The sequence below is a fragment of the Branchiostoma floridae genome, unplaced genomic scaffold (assembly GCF_000003815.2).
Source record: "Branchiostoma floridae strain S238N-H82 unplaced genomic scaffold, Bfl_VNyyK Sc7u5tJ_1560, whole genome shotgun sequence".
NCBI classification, from domain to species: Eukaryota; Metazoa; Chordata; class Leptocardii; order Amphioxiformes; family Branchiostomatidae; genus Branchiostoma; species Branchiostoma floridae.
The window spans coordinates 593,782-611,186 of record NW_023365758.1 but is presented as its reverse complement, the minus strand read 5'-3'; the positions used below and the strand labels follow the sequence as shown (position 1 = coordinate 611,186).

At 45.7% G+C, this 17,405-nt stretch overlaps 2 protein-coding genes across 2 annotated transcripts; one reads left to right on the top strand and one right to left on the bottom strand.

Moving 5' to 3' along the window:
- Positions 1-546: 546 nt before the first annotated feature.
- LOC118408196 (proto-oncogene tyrosine-protein kinase receptor Ret-like) lies at positions 547-13,880 on the top strand (the record flags this gene model as incomplete). The annotated part of the gene is given in 8 exon segments (XM_035808829.1): positions 547-705; positions 7,558-7,730; positions 8,236-8,361; positions 8,535-8,614; positions 8,808-8,848; positions 11,542-11,641; positions 12,398-12,500; positions 13,290-13,880. Coding segments are annotated over 8 exon segments (890 nt in total), but the record flags the coding sequence as incomplete, so codon positions are not given.
- Positions 13,533-15,854, bottom strand: LOC118408195 (zinc finger protein 525-like). The gene is made up of 2 exons (XM_035808828.1): positions 15,745-15,854; positions 13,533-15,167 (listed from the first exon to the last, which is right to left on the bottom strand). Exon 2 carries the CDS (start codon positions 15,163-15,165, stop codon positions 14,113-14,115), a length of 1,053 nt encoding a protein of 350 aa, XP_035664721.1. The 5' UTR covers positions 15,166-15,167; positions 15,745-15,854; the 3' UTR covers positions 13,533-14,112.
- Between the last annotated feature and the right edge of the window lie 1,551 nt (positions 15,855-17,405).

Here is a 17,405-nt window from a genome sequence, read left to right as displayed (position 1 = left end):
GGCTGACTCCCCTAGCGCACAATTGACTCTATTTGTCCAATTTCTACAATTAGACCACCGAGCCACGGAGCCTGGTAGAGGCTAGCATCCACTGCCTTTCGTCAGTGACACTGCAGAGATCTAGTAGAAACAGGTTTTATGCCATTTAATACTATGAATCGATGAGCTGAAGAAAATGTTCTTGATCAGGACACTCCTTCTATAAAAAGGGTTATAAAACAGCAATTTTTGTGTGGGTCTTTACAGGGCATCACATTTGGGGAACATTTTAGACATGTGCAAACTAAGTTATCTAAGTTGGAGATGTACATGTTGATGATTACAGAAAGGTCATGAAAACATATGACATATTCATATATTCATCAACTTATCGCCTTAGCTCGTCAACAGCCATTTGTTTGAGTAACCAGATGGACGGGGATTAAATCAGGTATTATGTCTGAGCCTGAACCCTGAACAGGTTTTGATTCTGCAAATTTTACTCCGATGTCTACTACGTCATATCCCAATTTGTTTATATGACTGTTTGTTTCTTTGTTTGTTTAGATCAGTGTAGCAGCCCTGTTGCCCATCGGGACCTGCTTCAGGAGGTGGCGTTGCTGTCCGAGTTCCACAACCCGAGCGGCAAGACGGCAAAAATCGACCCCGAGAAGATGTGGGTTCACCCGAACATCGCGCGCTTCTACGGCTTCGTGGTCGAAAAAGGTATCACTTATAATAATAATCACCTAGAATAGATAGAATAGAATGAGTGCTTTATTTCGAGTCGAGCGACATACAATAACATACAATGGCAGCCTTTATTTCTTTCGGCTGAATTGCAGTATGCTTTACACATATTACAATTAAAATGAAAAGCAATAGAAGTGCATAATTCAAAACATTATAAAACATAACAATAATTACTTTTAAAATAACTGTGTATACATCCAAAGCTTATTTATACCTCTAGCACTTTGAACTGTTTAGCAAGTCGACAAGGTAAGGTAGTGTAGTCTTCCTATACCTAGCAGTTCTATAGTGGAATTGTGTTATCTGATCATGATGTTTGGACCTGAGGTTTCTGCCATGTAGGCTCACACGGTTTGGCGGTAGACATTTCGAGAAAGACGAAGGGCTCAGCAAAAAGGTACCAAACTTTGTACAGAGTTCGTGCCGTCTGTTGCACAGAGACGGAAGAGCCAATTGGTATAGGCGTAACTAGCAAAGGTAGAACCAAGAATTTTGCGGCAAGCTCTTTTTTGCACGTTTTCTATGGTCCTAGACTGGGCACTAGTGATTCCTGGGTGCCATACCGGACACGCGTATTCTAAGATTGGTCGTATAAATCCACAGAAGACTCCCAAGTCACTAGAGTCTAGAACATGTCTATTTAATACTCGTAACAGGTACAGCCTGCGGCTGCCTTTGCTGACCATCATGTTGACGTGGATGGACCACTTAAGGTTAGCTTGAAAGATCACCCCTAGGATCTTCGCGAATTCAACTACTTCAAACGTTGTTGACTTAACAGTCACTACAGGTGGGGGAGGAGGGTTTCGCATGAAGCATATGAGCAGTACTATGCACTTGGAGGAGTTCAGTTGCATGTAGTTTCTGTCCAATGAACGAGATTATCCACGTCAGTTTGCACCGTGGAGTCATGTGTAACGTGCATTGCCTTCGACAAAGACATGTCGTCAACATACTTCCAAGTCTCGGCTGAGTCTTCGCTCTCCGGTGACGCGTCATTTATGAGCGCGAGAAACACAAGGGGACCCAACTTGGTTCCTTGCGGTACACCACAAGTAAGCGTTTCCCAGTCAGACACGAGTTGTCGGTACTTAACGCGCTGTTGACAATTCGATAGGAAGGCGCATACCCAGGGAATGATGGAACGTCTGACGCCTAGGTCCAGGAGTTTGGAGACTGCAGTCAGGTGGTGCACACGGTCAAAAGCGCGTGTGAAGTCAGTCAGGACGAGGGTGTTACAGAAGCCAGGCTTGTCTGTTGTACTTGCCAAGTGATGCATTAAGCTGGTTAGATAATGCGCGGTGGATTTGCCCTTGAGCGATCCATACTGACGGGGGTCTATAGCTGGTAGTATGTCGCTTAAACACCAATCCGTGACAAAACCCTGGTGTATTTTACCCAAATTACCCAGTAGGTACCCAAATTATGAGTAATGAGGCTGTTTAACGTGGTCGAGGCCTGGAGCACGGGACCCCCGTTTTGGTCCCCCATCCAAGCACTGTCGGGACCGCGGATTGCTTAACTTCCGAGATCGAGGGATCGGGTGTACCAACGCGCCACGGGACCGTAGCCTCTAGCAAGCTAGCTACATATGTCACTGTAATATAGAAACTTGCCGAGGGAAACAGGTAACACGCCAGAGGAGTTAGCCGGCCAAAACGCACAGTTTGGGACATAGGAACCGGCCTCTACCAGGCTCCATATGTCACTGTATAAACTTTAAATTTTCGTTTCCGCAAACAGCCCGGCCAGGTCCCGAACAGGAAATATGACGTAGGCCTTACCAGGGGTAAACATTACAGGATTTGAACTCAGGACCTCTGGCTCCTGGGCCATACACCATGCAGTTTATATAAGTCACATGATGTTTACTCTACTTTGCCGCCTCCCACGTAAGCAGTGACCTTTGGAAGGTTCAGTGCCTGAAGTAAATACAGACAGGTTCCACAACAATGACTCCGTGACACCGCATATAGCTGCTCAAGAGCTCGAACGTTTTCTAGTTCCATAGGCAGGGGCGCTAACTACAGGACTACGCACGCTACGTGGCATTAGACAGCCATTGCTGTACCAAGTTAACATGGCGCCGCGTGCTGTGGTCTGTGTTGTATTTCTGTTGACCGAGCTGCTGTCTGGCTTCCAGGCTTATCAGAAACTTTTCGTTTCGGGTGAAAATGTCGAAATACGCGAGGACGTTTCAGTTGGTAGCACAGTGGTGCGGCTGATTTATTTTCTCAACGCCAGCGTTCTAATTAGTTCTGAAGAGGACAACAATGGAACGTTTTGGTCAGTAAACATCACCGCAGGCGACGATACTGGGCGGTTCTTGGTTCGTGCTGAGGACTGGGCGGTGGTGGTGGCGGCTCCGCTGGACTACAGGGTGCAACAGCGGTACAACCTGACGGTGGAGTTGACTAACACCGGGGACAAGAACGGTCTGTACGTGACCCTCGTCATAGTGGTGCTAGACGTGCCGGGATACCCGCCGCTCTATAACAAACGGTGCGAAACTCCGGTCCTTTCAGGCAGAGGGAGAGGCGGAAATTACACCGTCATTAGTGGTGACGATATCGACTATCTTCAGGAGCATGTTATATCGAGGAACAGCACCGTGAACTTCGTCTTGAGGGGTGACTGTTCCGGAAGATTCGCCTTCAGTCCTAAATTTCATGAAGTAACGCCACAGGAAAGGATTGAACTCACGTGTCACGACAGGCAGGGGAAGAAAAAAGGAAACGTCTCGTTGTGGGATCTGTCACTCAATGACAGCCTGCCCGAATGGGTACAACACGGCGGACTCCGGCGGGAGGAAAGTGACCATGTCATCCTTGCAGAGTTGGATCAGATCTGGTCAACATCGCCATACTGGGTACGGTGTGACGGTAACTTCACTGTGTTCCACTATGGGCCGATGAGACGTCCGGTTGAGCAAACAATCGGATACAGGCTGCAGTTCACAGTTACCGGATGTCCTGAGGGCTTGTACGGTGTGTACTGCGACAAACACTGTATCTGCAAGAACGGTGCCCGTTGCCATGGCTTTAACGGTGCGTGTGAGTGCCGTCCGGGATGGAGAGGGAGGGTCTGTGATATTCCCTGGCCTGAGGTCGTCATCGTGGATAAACCTGGCGATTCAGTCGTGAAGTACATCGGTACCCGTCTGACTCTGACCTGCCTGGCTCCCCACATCCACGTGGCAAATATGACGTGGGTTGATAACGCTGGAAAAAGACGTAACTACAAGAAAGTCATCGGAAAAGGGACAGTAAAGATCAGCTCCATCAGCTTTGAACCGATCCTGGAATCAGATAACGGCAGATATAGTTGTTTGGTGCAGGCTGAAGATGGCAAACGTTTTAATGCATCTTACATTCTACGCGACATGGGATGCAGTTCCAACTATCACGGGGAAGACTGCAGCCAAGTGTGTGACTGTCAGCACGGAGGGACGTGTGACAGGTGGGAGGGTTGTCTGTGTCCTCCGGGTCGTCATGGAGACAGGTGTGAGCAGGCGTGCAGGTGTGAGTACACATGCGCACCTAGCGTATTCGGGTTACCGTTGAACTGCAGCACGAAGTGCGACTGTGATGAACACGCCTCCTGTGATCCCACCGATGGCACCTGCTGTGCTGACGGACAGTCGGGAGAGTCTTGCCAGATGAGCCCGGGTCCTGACAAGAACCAAGTCGTTGTTGCGGTGTTAGCGTCTGTTATCCCGATCGTTGCTGTAATCGTCTGTATCGTAACTGGTGTCATGGAAGACAGGCCAAGAAGGCCGGCTGGCCCAACTGTGGGCTCAGAGATGACGTCAGAGATGACGTCAGACATAGCAACCCTTTCATCCTGGGAAGTTGACAAAGAGGACGTTCGTTTCGAACACATGATCGGAGAGGGCGAGTTCGGCCATGTCGTGCGGGGAAGGCTGCGCGTGCCGGCGGGCTATCAGGTTCTGGTGGCCGCCAAATGTCTCCGGTCCGACCGCGCGACGCCGTCGGCTGCCCGGGATTTCCGCCGCGAGATGGACATCCTCGCCAGGATCCACGAGGACAGAGAGGGGCACCCGAACGTGGTGAAGCTTTTCGGCGTGGTGACGAAGTCTGAGCCTCAGTACATCCTAGTGGAGTACGCGGGCCATGAGGACCTGCGGCGGTACCTGTGGACTCTGCGTGAGCACTACAAGACGACGGGGAACAGCAAACTGTTGGAGCGGCTCGGCTTTGCCTGTGACGTGGCCTGTGGGCTATCGGAGCTGGCACGTCTGAAGATCGTGCACAGGGACATCGCAGCTCGTAACGTCGTCATCAGCGACAGGAAGGCGGCCAAGATCTCGGATTTCGGGCTGTCGCGTGACGTTTACGTGTCATCGGCGTACAAACGCACCAACCAGGGCGGGGAGGAGGAGCTGTTGCCGCTGAAGTGGATGGCGGTGGAGTCGTTACGGGACGGGGTGTACACGTGCGAGAGTGACGTGTGGTCGTACGGCGTGCTGCTGTGGGAGATCGCCAGCTTCGGGGAGGAGCCGCGCTATGCTGGCGGCCCGATGCACCCGGACGTGTGCACGCTGTTGGAGCTGCTGAGGAAAGGAGTCCGTCTGCAGCAGCCGGAGAACTGTCCGATGTCGGTGTACCGCATCATCAGGTCCTGCTGGATAGTGCAACCATCGAAGCGACCGACACCTCAGGAACTGTTCCAGAGGATTGACCAGATGAGGCCAGAAAGATTTGCCGCGCGCCTGGCCAATCACAACAGTCAATAATGAGCTCTCTCACAATTCAAATTCACCTGCCAATTCATGTCATTATATGGTGTAATTATAGTGTAATCATAAAGGAGGCAAGCTATCGTAGGGTTTTTATTAAGCAAATACATGAGTGGGATGGAGGAAATCAGTTGATCAGTTGTAGGAACCGTAGTTGTAGATAGTGAAAGTTAACACCAAGACAATGACTATGAATGAACTGATACTACTCCTAGAATTTAACTGACTGTGTAGAGTGGATCTGGACTGGCTTTACAAATATATTGCTATTTAACATAGCTACTCAAACTACAGCTACATTGACGTACTTGAACGAGTTCTTGGCGTTCCCAAAAACTTTAATTTCCGAGCTTGGCTGTTATCTACACGCCCCAGTACAACTGTAATAAAAAGGGAATATGTTTGTCGTTCTTTTTTTTTTTCAAATATACTAGGGTTTCATTGATGTATTACTCCGAGTGGGCATCCGAGCCAAAAATATACGGCTGCATAGACGCGTGTTTTCCCTTTTAGCGAGCCGAACTGATCTCAAAAGTCAGATTGGTGAAACCTTGTTTGTAACGTAAGAAATTAGCAGGTAAAGTTTTGCAGCCGCGCGCTAGGTCGGAGGTACACAGTCCTGGGTTCTAAAGTGGTGCGGTTGTACACTAACAGCAAAAAAAAGTGCCTTTTGTGGGGATTGACTAATCGTTGTTTGTGATTGCTATAAAAAAAGAACCTGTGGATAATTAACATTGGCAATTTTCCTCTACGATATAGGGTAAATGTGTCCAACATAGAATGAAAAATCTGCTGATATTTCACAGATTGTGAAATGAAAGTCATGGGTTTACCGTACTTTGGTTCCTGTACAGGATAACGTTGTTTTTATTGACATAGTTTGATCCGTACTGCTGTCAGACTTGGGTGATGACCAGTTTACTTTAATCTTAACAATATTTGTTAAGTCCCTTGCAAAGGTATATGATTCAGATCTAGCGAGGTTAGCTGCATTCCCTACAAGAACGCCACGTAGTTCAAGGGCACACATGTTAGTCCCTCATAGAGTAAGATCTTCTTCATTTGCCTCCTCATTTACTCCACGACTTATCACAATTTGGAACAAACTTCCCGTTGAAATCAGAGGGCTGGGAGCATCAGCCACAAGCCCGTCCGATGTGTCTGCCTTTAAACGAAAGCTATCTACATTTATGCAAAACCGTTTCCGACAAAACTTCAAGCTAGAGCAGGCTTGCACATGGTCACTAGCATGCTGTTGCGCCTCTTGCATTGCCACAAGGCCACGATAATTTTACCTTATGTTATTACTACATGTACATTTGTATATCTATTTCATAGATCTAGACTCCATAATGCATGTGTGTTGTTAACTTGATTTATCTTGACTTGAATGTTACATTGATTATGATATCTGTTCTTGTATTTATGTATATTATGATTTGATGTATCATTGTTATGTTTAAGGTATGGCGGCTTCGAAAAGGTGTCTTTTGACACCTGTTCCGCCATACCCTCCAGTGTGGAGAATCCAAATAAATAAATAAAAAAATAAATGAAAGAACGTACGGAGTTTAGGCTAAGAATAAGCCGAAATAACTCCCATTCTGCTCAAGGAATTGTATCAGATCCTTTCTACCGCTGTGAAAAAGGTGTTGCCTTGAGGTATGTAGGTATGTATATAGATATTTTGACCCGCTTATTGCAAATGATTACGGTAGTCTGTAATGATATTTGGCTTTCGAGTATGTCTTTCAAAGATTGAAATTAAAGGTATAATTTGAAGCTTAGAAAAATGTTAGGCGATTTTAGCTGAGGCAACTTTCGGTGATAAGATGCAACTTCTGTACTATAAATAAGTACAGAGATCAAGTCCAAGTATAATGTGATTCCTACGCAAGTGGCCGAAGTCAACTGGAGTTGTGTCTTGTAATCACTTTAAGGGAATGTGGAGGAGGTATCGCTATTCATGTTATATGTAAGAAACTGGTATAATTTGTGTGTGTGTGTGTTTGTCAATCGTTTGTATGGTTGCTTTGGACTGAAAATCTGATTTTAATACACCCTAGACAACATGCACCTCCTGATGGAGTACGCCCCTCACGGTGACCTTCACAACTACCTGACCTCCTGCCGCCATCTTTGTATCGAATCCGGTACCATGGCAACGGACCAGGACAGGGAGTTCGTCCGGTTCGCACTGGACGTGTCGCAGGCGCTGGTGGAGCTGCACAAACAAAAGGTATTGAATGCACATCTTTGTTGGCAGTAATCATAGTACAAAGCTAAATTTTCTTCCAACACAAAAATATACACGAATCAAATTTTTAACGACGACTGTCGCCTTCTTCAGGATCAATTCAATCATTTCAGAACCTAAACAACTTCATCATATAAAGCGTATAAGCACAATCTGACCACGTCTTGATGTTTCTTAATGAAGAATATTATATGGTATAGTTAAAGTATTACGTTATGTTGGACCTGGTTTTAAACCCGTGGTGGATAACTTTCTTTCGTTCATAAATTTTAGAACATTTGTCCAGACATTGTCTTAAAGTTTAATTCGAATGGATGTATACACGTTTGCTCCCCCCCCCCCCTCACGTTTTAATACACTTGGCTATGGCATCACCCTTTCAGCGATGTTGCATTAACCATTTCAAATTACGACGACGGTCCATGTCATAAGCTAATTGCGTAGAATACAATGCGATGTATTCCATATACACTCATATCGTCTGCAGATCGTGCACCGTGACCTGGCCGCCAGGAACGTCCTGATCTGCGAGAACAGGGTCGCCAAGATCTGCGACTTTGGGCTATCACGTGACATCTACAAGGAGCGAGAGTACGTCACACCCGCGGCAGAGGTGGGACTCTTTCACTACGTTTTAAGACGTTTTAGAATACTTGGTGTATTCCGTAGGCACTTAAGGTATTTCTGTAACAGAGTCTGATTGGTCTGCACCATGTCCCTGATGAAGATACTATCAGATAGAAAGAAAAGAAATTATTAAAAGAAAGAAATTTTCCTTCCTCCCAGACCGACAGGGCCAGACTGCCGATCCGCTGGATGGCGTTAGAGTCGCTTCAGGACGGAACCTTCACCACTAAGACAGACATGTGAGTACTGCGTGCTGCACGTTTGCATGGGGAAATGATACTTACTTGTGGCATGGGAGGCTTCGTATTACTACCAATGATGCATGATTCATTTCTATATAAGGTTCAAACATGTCAGATTTTAAGACGAACATGCAACTAACAAAAGCTGTCTCACACCAACGTTGTTTGATGTCTTGTATTTGTGTTTCAGATGGTCTTTTGGGATTTTGCTGTGGGAGATTGCAACCTTAGGTATGTCATCCTGCAAGATATCGTGCCGTTAGTTTTTTTTTCTACTTTGTAATTCTCCCATTCTGTCTCATTTCTTTTTCACTCTGCTGCGCTGACGTACACAGAACAGTACAGTCAAACCTGTCTATAGCGGCCACTCAAGGGACCGGACAAATTTGGCCACTATAGACAAGTGGCCTCTGTATAGAGGTGGCAACTTGTAGATAAATTACCCAAGGGACCGACAAAAAGTGGCCACTATGGACAGGTGGCCCCTCTGTAGAGGTGGCCCCTAATACAGGTTTGACTGTACATATATCCAGTATTAACTGTGCACAAATCCTCAATATGCACTTGCTTAATATTGTCCAATATGCAATGTGTCACCATATGCACGGTACCGGTCACCAGCACTCAAACAACCAAGAGAATTGTTATAAGGATATGGGCATGCAGATGAAGCCTGCTATCTCTAGCTGCCTTGTTGATAGAAAGTTTTATTGTTGCAAATTATTGTCCTTGGGCTAATTGCAGGTAACATAAAAGGAGTAAAAACAGTGATAGTGGTCACTTCAATAGGAAGAAGAACAGTGTAAAACAATATAGCAGGTGTCTACTCTAGTCTAAAAGCTAACTCCAGATCCTGAGTTATTGGGTTCGATTTCTTTTCCGAAGACAGTGGAAGACGAAACATCTCACCTATTCTATTATGTTTGGGTTTTGTGATGTTAGAAGGAGATTTTAAGGATGCAAGACGTTACATGTGTTCGAGAGAACTTGTATATACCGCATGTCAAACATGGTGGAAGACGACACACATTCGTCTTCCACTGTCTCGATCTCAGGAAAAGAACCCATGGCCAACAGGTTACAGTTTAGAGTTAGCTTTTAGACTAGAGTAGACACATTCTATACTGTTCTACACTATTTGTTTGTTTCCTTTAATGTTACCTGCAATTAGCCCTCGGGCAAAAAATGCAATAAACTGTTATTTAATTTCACTTTGTCCCACTATCCTGTGCAGGAGGCACGCCGTACCCGGGCATGTCTGGGTTTTGTGATGTAAGAATGAGACATTAATGTTCCTTTGTCCCACTGCCCAGCGCAAGAGGACGCCATACCCGGGCATGTTTGGGTTTTGTGCTGTTAGAATGAGACCTTAACGTTGCTTTGTCGCACTGCCCTTTGCAGGAGGAACGCCGTACCCGGGCATGTCTTGGTTTTGTGATGTTAGAGGGGGATGTTAATGCTCCTTTGTCCCCACTGCCCTGCTCAGGAGGCACGCCCGGTACCCAGGCATGTCTGGGTTTTGTGATGTGAGAATGAGACATTAATTTTCCTTTGTCCCACCGCCATGTCCAGGAGGCACGCCGTACACGGGCATGTCTGGGTTTGTGATGTCAGAAGAAGATGCTAATGTTAATTTGTGTGTGCAGGAGGCACGCCGTACCTGGGCATGTCTGGGTTTGTTATGTCAGAAGAAGATGCTAATGTTAATTTGTGTGCGCAGGAGGGACGCCGTACCCGTGCATGTCTTGGTTTTGTGATGTATGAATGAGACGTTAATGTTCCTTTGTCCCACTGCCCTGTGTAGGAGGAACGCCGTACCCCGGGGCATGTCTGGGTTTTGTGATGTTAGAGGGGGATGTTAATGCTCCTTTGTCCCACTGCCCTGTCCAGGAAGAACCCCGTACCCGGGCATGTCTGGGTTTTGTGATGTAAGAATGAGACATTAATGTTCCTTTGTCCCACTGCCCAGCGCAAGAGGACGCCATACCCGGGCATGTTTGGGTTTTGTGCTGTTAGAATGAGACCTTAACGTTGCTTTGTCGCACTGCCCTTTGCAGGAGGCACGCCGTACCGGGGCATGTCTGGGCTTTGTGATGCAAGAACGAGGCGTTAATGTTGATTTGTCCCACTATCCTGTGCGGACATGTCTGGGTTTTGTGATGTGAGAATGAGACGTTCATGTTCCTTTGTCCCACTGCCCTGCCAAGGAGGAACGCCGTACCCGGGCATGTCTGGGTTTTGTGCTGTTAGAAGGAGATGCTAATGTTAATTTGTGTGTGCAGGAGGAACCCCGTACCCAGGCATGTCTGGGTTTGTGATGTTAGAAGAAGATGCTAATGTTAATTTGTGTGCGCAGGAGGGACGCCGAACCCGGGCATGTCTGGGTTTTGTGATGTATGAATGAGATGTTAACGTTGTTCTGCCCCCACTGCCCTGTATAGGAGGGACGCCGTACCCGGGCATGTCTGGGTTTGTGATGTCAGAAGAAGATGCTAATGTTAATTTATGTGTGCAGGAGGCACGCCTTACCTGGGCATGTCTGAGTTTGTGATGTCAGAAGAAGATGCTAATGTTAATTTGTGTGCGCAGGAGGGACGCCGTACCCGTGCATGCCTTGGTTTTGTTATGTATGAATGAGACGTTAATGCTCCTTTGTCCCACTGCCCTGTGCAGGAGGCACGCCGTACCCGGGCATGTCTGGGTTTTGTGATGTAAGAATGAGACATTAATGTTCCTTTGTCCCACTGCCCAGCGCAAGAGGACGCCATACCCGGGCATGTTTGGGTTTTGTGCTGTTAGAATGAGACCTTAACGTTGCTTTGTCGCACTGCCCTTTGCAGGAGGCACGCCGTACTCGGGCATGTGTGGATTTTGTGATGTAAGAAGATGTAATTAATCTTGCTTTGTCCCACCGCCCTGTGCAGGAGGCACGCCGTACCCGGGCATGTCTGCCGACAGGGAGATCATCAGCTGGCTGGAGGAGGGGAACGTCATGGAAGTCCCGGAGGACTGCTGCCAGGAGCTGTGTGTTTCTCATTTAAACTGTTTCTAGATCTTAATCTCATAGCAAATACCAAATGTGGGTTCCTTCTGCCAGGTGCTGTGCGTTTTACATATCAAACTTTGTAGATCTTATCCCCATAACAAATACCAACTGGGTGCTCCTGACAGGAGCTATAGGCTTCTCTTTACTGTCAAAACTTGACAATCAACACTCCGTTGAACCCCCTAACCCGTGTCTTGGCTAAGCACATTGCGAATATCCGACAAATTGTTGGTCGGCCAATTGTATTATGACTGCGTCACGTGGCAGCAAAAATAGCTCACTGACGAGTCTTCAAGCTCTAAAGTGAATATCAAGTGGCAACAAGGCCGTTGTGTCATCGATTACTGCGCGAAATTGGCCAATTATAAGTTTGTTCTAGCGTAACAGATAAATTCGCTCCACTCTACATCCTTCCTTCCGTTCTCTCTCTGTCTCTCTCTCTCTCTGTCTCTCTCTCTGTCTCTCTCTCTCTCTCTCTCTCTATATATATATATATAGAGAGAGAGAGAGAGAGAGAGAGAGACAGACAGACAGACAGACAGACGGTTGGTAACAATGTGGTCCCGACTTAACCAATGTCAAATACGGGCACATGATTGTTCGGTTCAATCCATGAGATCTTACTTTACAACAAGAACGCTTGAAAAAAGAATTTAAGAAAAATGGTAAGACTTTTAGTGGTATGGGCCGTTGCACGATAACTACAATGATTTACAATGCTCTATCATTTACAGAGGTGCCCTGATGTGTGCGTGCTGGTCTGCCAGTCCGGAGGCCCGGCCCAGGGGACAGGAGATCGCCAATCAGCTCAGCAGCCTGCTGGCACTGGAGGCGGAGGTGGGATAACGTTACTTATTTCCACCTGGTTCTTAGACCCCTTGAAGGCTGTCTGGGCTTGGCCTTTTTTGGGGGGGGGGGGGTGTAATACACTTTTGCTGGCCACGTCTTTTTGTACCTTGTCGCTTGTGCTGCCGGTGGCACAAACAACCTATCACACAAAAAAGTCATCAACAAAAAGTTCATCATAACCACGCAAAATAAAAACACGGAAAGAGCCCAGAGAGCCTGCAATCGAGGCTAATTCAAATCAGGATTTGCGAATCGGGGTTTACCTGGCCAGGGGGATCGAGCCTGATTCACGAATCTTAGTCTGATCGGACCAAATTCGGACTACTCCTAGGTGGTCTAATACCAACCCAAATCATTCCGATCCTTCCACACACTCAGAGGTTCCAAAAGGAGTGAACAATGAATCCTCTCTTGACAGCACTGTTATCGATTTTTTTTTTACTTTGAAATCATTATTCTTATTCCAAACGCAGTTAATATCATTTCCGAGAGTTAAATTTTCAAAATAAATTTTCAGCGGTGAATTCCCCGGATTTCCTAGAAAGCCTGCAGCGCTCGCTAGTAAAACATCTCTTAAAAATATCCTCGCTGCGGCTATATGTCGGGATTCTCCCGGCCACGAATCCCGATTATGATTTACGAATCCAACTGGTATGGAAAAGGTTGGGTATCACTGTTACCGATAGCTTCTTCAGCGTTTGGCATTCACAAGAATTGAAAAGGGGGGGGTCAAATTACAATGTTTGACGTGTTGCTGTTCTTATTTCTGTCTAACAGGGTTACTTCTTTACGCCAATCTGCTATGAAAGTCAAACGGACGCAGAGACGGACGTGGATGACGTTGTAATGGAGAACTCAGAGGAGAACAACAACGAGGCCAATTAGTAGCATCCTCCAAACTAATCTTGGAGCTACAAAGACTAGGTTGGATACAATATGATGAAGACTCCGTTAGTCGGCATGAGAAGGACAAGTAGGACCAGTAATCAGATGATAAATGAGATATGTATTGTTATAAAGTAGAATTATACATTTAATGATGTAAGATCTCACTTAATCCACAATGACTAATGTATTCTACTACGGCTATATAGAAAGAGATACAGAAGCTACTATGTACATGTTCAACTTTTGCTCACATCTTAGAGCAACTATAATATGGTTTATCTAATACATGGCTTACCTAATGGCACGAGAAAAGTGGATTTATACATATGCTACTTACTAGGAATTTACATTGTATACGCCTCTGCTCAGCACATATTCTGTATAATCAGAGAGATCATGTAAGCAGCTTTAGAAATACAATAATGTATATAATAATGCATAAAAATGTTACATAATATATAAGTAATATATGAAAAAAAACATGAAGTAAGAATAAAGTCATTTACAACATTGTGGCGCTTTTCACCTTTATGTGCTCTCATATTTTTAGATAGGCGAGTTCTGTCAGCTGTCCTGCACTCTCTACACATGAAGGGTTTTTCACTAGTGTGATGAGCCAAATGTGGGTGCAGCAGAATAGTCGCACTGGTCACATTTGTAAGGTTTTCGCCGGTGTGTTTTCTCATATGAAAAGATAAGTCTTGTATCCACACTACCCGCATGTGTGAGGTTTTTCTCCGGTATGATTGGCTATGTGTAGATCTAGGTTACTTTTTACGGCAGAGGAATAATCAGACTGGTCACTTGTATGTCTTCTCGTGTGTACGGATAGGTGAGACCTGTCAGCCGTCCTGTACCCACACTCATCACACATTTCTCCGGTATGCTTAGTGATGTGATGGTCTAAAGAAACTTTGTGTGCAGCAGAATATTCACACTGGTCACACTTGTAAGGTTTCTCACCTGTATGTGTTCTCATGTGTCTGGATAGGTCATACCTGTTAGCCGTCCTGTATCCGCACTCACCACACATGAAGGGTTTTTCACCTTTGTGATTAGCCATATGTCGGTTTAAGTTACTTTTACGTCCAGTAGAATATTCGCACTGGTCACACTTATAAGGTTTCACGCCTGTGTGTGTTCTCATATGTACGGTCAAAGAAGCCCGGTTAGCCGTCCTGTATCCGCACTCTCCACACATGTAGGGTTTTTCCCCGGTGTGTTTAGACGTCATATGTCCGTCTAAATGAACTTTCCGTGCTGCAGAATAGTCGCACTGGTCACATTTGTAAGGTTTCTCACCGGTGTGCTTCCTTACATGCATGGACAGGTTAAACCTGTTGGTGGTTCCGTACCCGCACTCTCCACACATGAAGGATTTTTCTCCGGTATGTGTAGCCATGTGTCGGTCCAAAGTACATTTCTGTGCAGCAGAGTATTTGCACTGGTTACATTTATAGGGTTTCTCGCCTGTATGTTTTCTTGTGTGTATTGACAGTTTAGTCTTTGAAGCTGTCCTATAGTCACATTCCACACATGCATATTGTTTATCAACAGTATATTTCAATGCAGGCCTGTCCGTCTGCTCTGTTCGACCCTGTGTGGGAGGCTGGTCAGATTCTACTCCGCACGTTCCCTCGTATGGAAGGTCCCCTTCCTCGTTCTGCCGCTCTTCTGTGTCTAATTCCCCGCTGCTGCTTGTCTCGTCCAGAAGGTATACAGTTGTCAGATCGTCCATAGCAGTCTCGTTACTGGTCCTGTCCATTTCTGAAAACAAGGAACAAACTATTAATCATCCAAAAAGCACATAAGAAGCGTGCTCTTTTTGGTGCAGTACAGTACGACATGGTTCATCCCCTATTATACAATAAGTCAGCCTGTTCAGTAAATAAAATAAAGTTGGAAATAACATGGCAAAATGAAAAAGGAAACTGTCAAAAAGCACCTAACCTAAATACTAATGAGTATACACACAAACTCGTACACACGACACATTCCGTACTCATACACACAGTGACACAACACATACACACGAACATCACACACACATACACCCAGACACACACACACACGCACGCACGCACACAGCACAAACACACACGCGCACACACACAAGAACGATACACACAAGACAAATTCAGAATTGATTAATGCAATAAATATATCGAACCTTGTTGCTGCTTGTCGATGTCCACATTTGTTTACGTCGTAATGGCTATAAATGCCCCCCTCCCCCTTACAAATCGAATACTGATTTCCTAATAAACAAACTGCTGTTTCTAAGTTTTTAAGAACGATTTAGCACTTCCGGGGTAGAAAGGCAGTTAACGCATGTCTAACCTACCGTTGCTTGAACGCTGAGGCGTTGAATTGTCGTAAAAAATGACGTCAACCTGGAAAGGAATGTGATGCTCGGACAAATCAAAATGGCGGACACTCAGGACACGGAGGTCGAAGGTCAAAGTTGATATACCTGATTGCCACAGATTGCAAACAGTCGAACCGCAGGTCACCGTAGAACGCGTTATTCTCTGAAATACGGCTTACGCCGGGTCACGGACTGACCCCGCTGCATGGGTGTAAACAACAGCTTATTTTGCAACACTGAGACACCTTAGATATACATAATGTTTATACGAGACACTCCATTCTGTAATTGCTGCTGTCCCCAAAGCGGAGAAACTCGTCGTACTTGGCGACTTTAACGCTCGAGTGGGTGCTGACAGCAGTTCATGGGAGGGAGTCATCGGAAAACACGGAATAGGCCAGTGCAACAGCAACGGTCTCTTACTCCTCCAGACATGTGCTGAATATGGACTGACTATAACAAATACCATATTTCAACTTCCGACCAGAAACAAAACCTCATGGATGCACCCGAGATCTAAGCACTGGCATTTGATTGATTATGCCATTGTTAGGAAGAGAGACAGACAAGATGTTCGGATTACCAAATCTATGTGTGGTGCTGAATGTTGGACTGATCACCGTCTTATACTTACCAAACTGAACATTCGTATCAAACCCAAGAGGCGTCCACAGGGGAAGAAACCGCCGAGAAAACTAAGGGTTTGATGAAAGAGCTGGGCTGTCTACCTGGGCTGTCTACCTGGGCTGTCTACCTGGCCTGGCTATCACGTCAGGCTACTCAGATCCCCCCATTCATAGCCCCATCATATTGCACTCAGCTGATTGACAGGCATAGTAATTGCTAATCTCCAACCTGCCAGTGACCTGAGGCTGGCCTGTCCATGTGCACCACTGGCTGGGCCCTTCGGGAATGTGTCTGGGAGGCATTCCTTGCAGGAACACAAGTACCAGCACTGTGTGTGTGTGTGTGTGTGTCAGCGCGCGCGCGCGCCCGCGTGTGTGTGTGTGTGTGTGTGTATGTGTGAAATTTGTTTCTTTATTGAATATCTATCTTCTAGGAGAGAAAATCTCAGCTCGTACAACAAGAAAGACGAGCATAAATCACTGTAAAGCTAAAGTTGGACTGACCAAGGGGGTATAATTACATGTACCTCCTTTTTCTCTATACTAGTATGCCATATTGACATATAATATCTCGGTCAGGTTTCTCCCCAGAATTTTTAGTATATAGTGGAGAGACTGGCAAAAATAACCTGACGATAAGATGACTATTTTTCGGAAAACCTAATCTTATTTTCTGACAAGTTGAGATTGTAAAGTGTAAAGATTGTGAAGCAAACACGTTTGCACTGTTTAAGTGTTTTCATTAAAATGGGATCATTTTGCAATGACAGAAGGTGTCAAGTTCTCCAAGAATAATAGCAATTCCTTTAGCAATAGTGAAACGACTATTGTTTTGATCATCGCCCATTAACAAGTTTTTGCAGCCAATGCTGATTGGAAAAGTGACACCGCTTGGCACAAAATCTGTGAATTGTCATGAATTTTAGCAAACCTAACCGGGAAAATAGGAAGAAACACACTAAATTTTAAAAGTAGTAACGTTATAGTGGTGCTGGGCCAAGAACATAATGG

Bases quoted from the DNA above. Each gene is read 5' to 3' on its own strand.
- LOC118408195 (XM_035808828.1), bottom strand. From the start codon at position 15,165: ATGGACAGGACCAGTAACGAGACTGCTATGGACGATCTGACAACTGTA.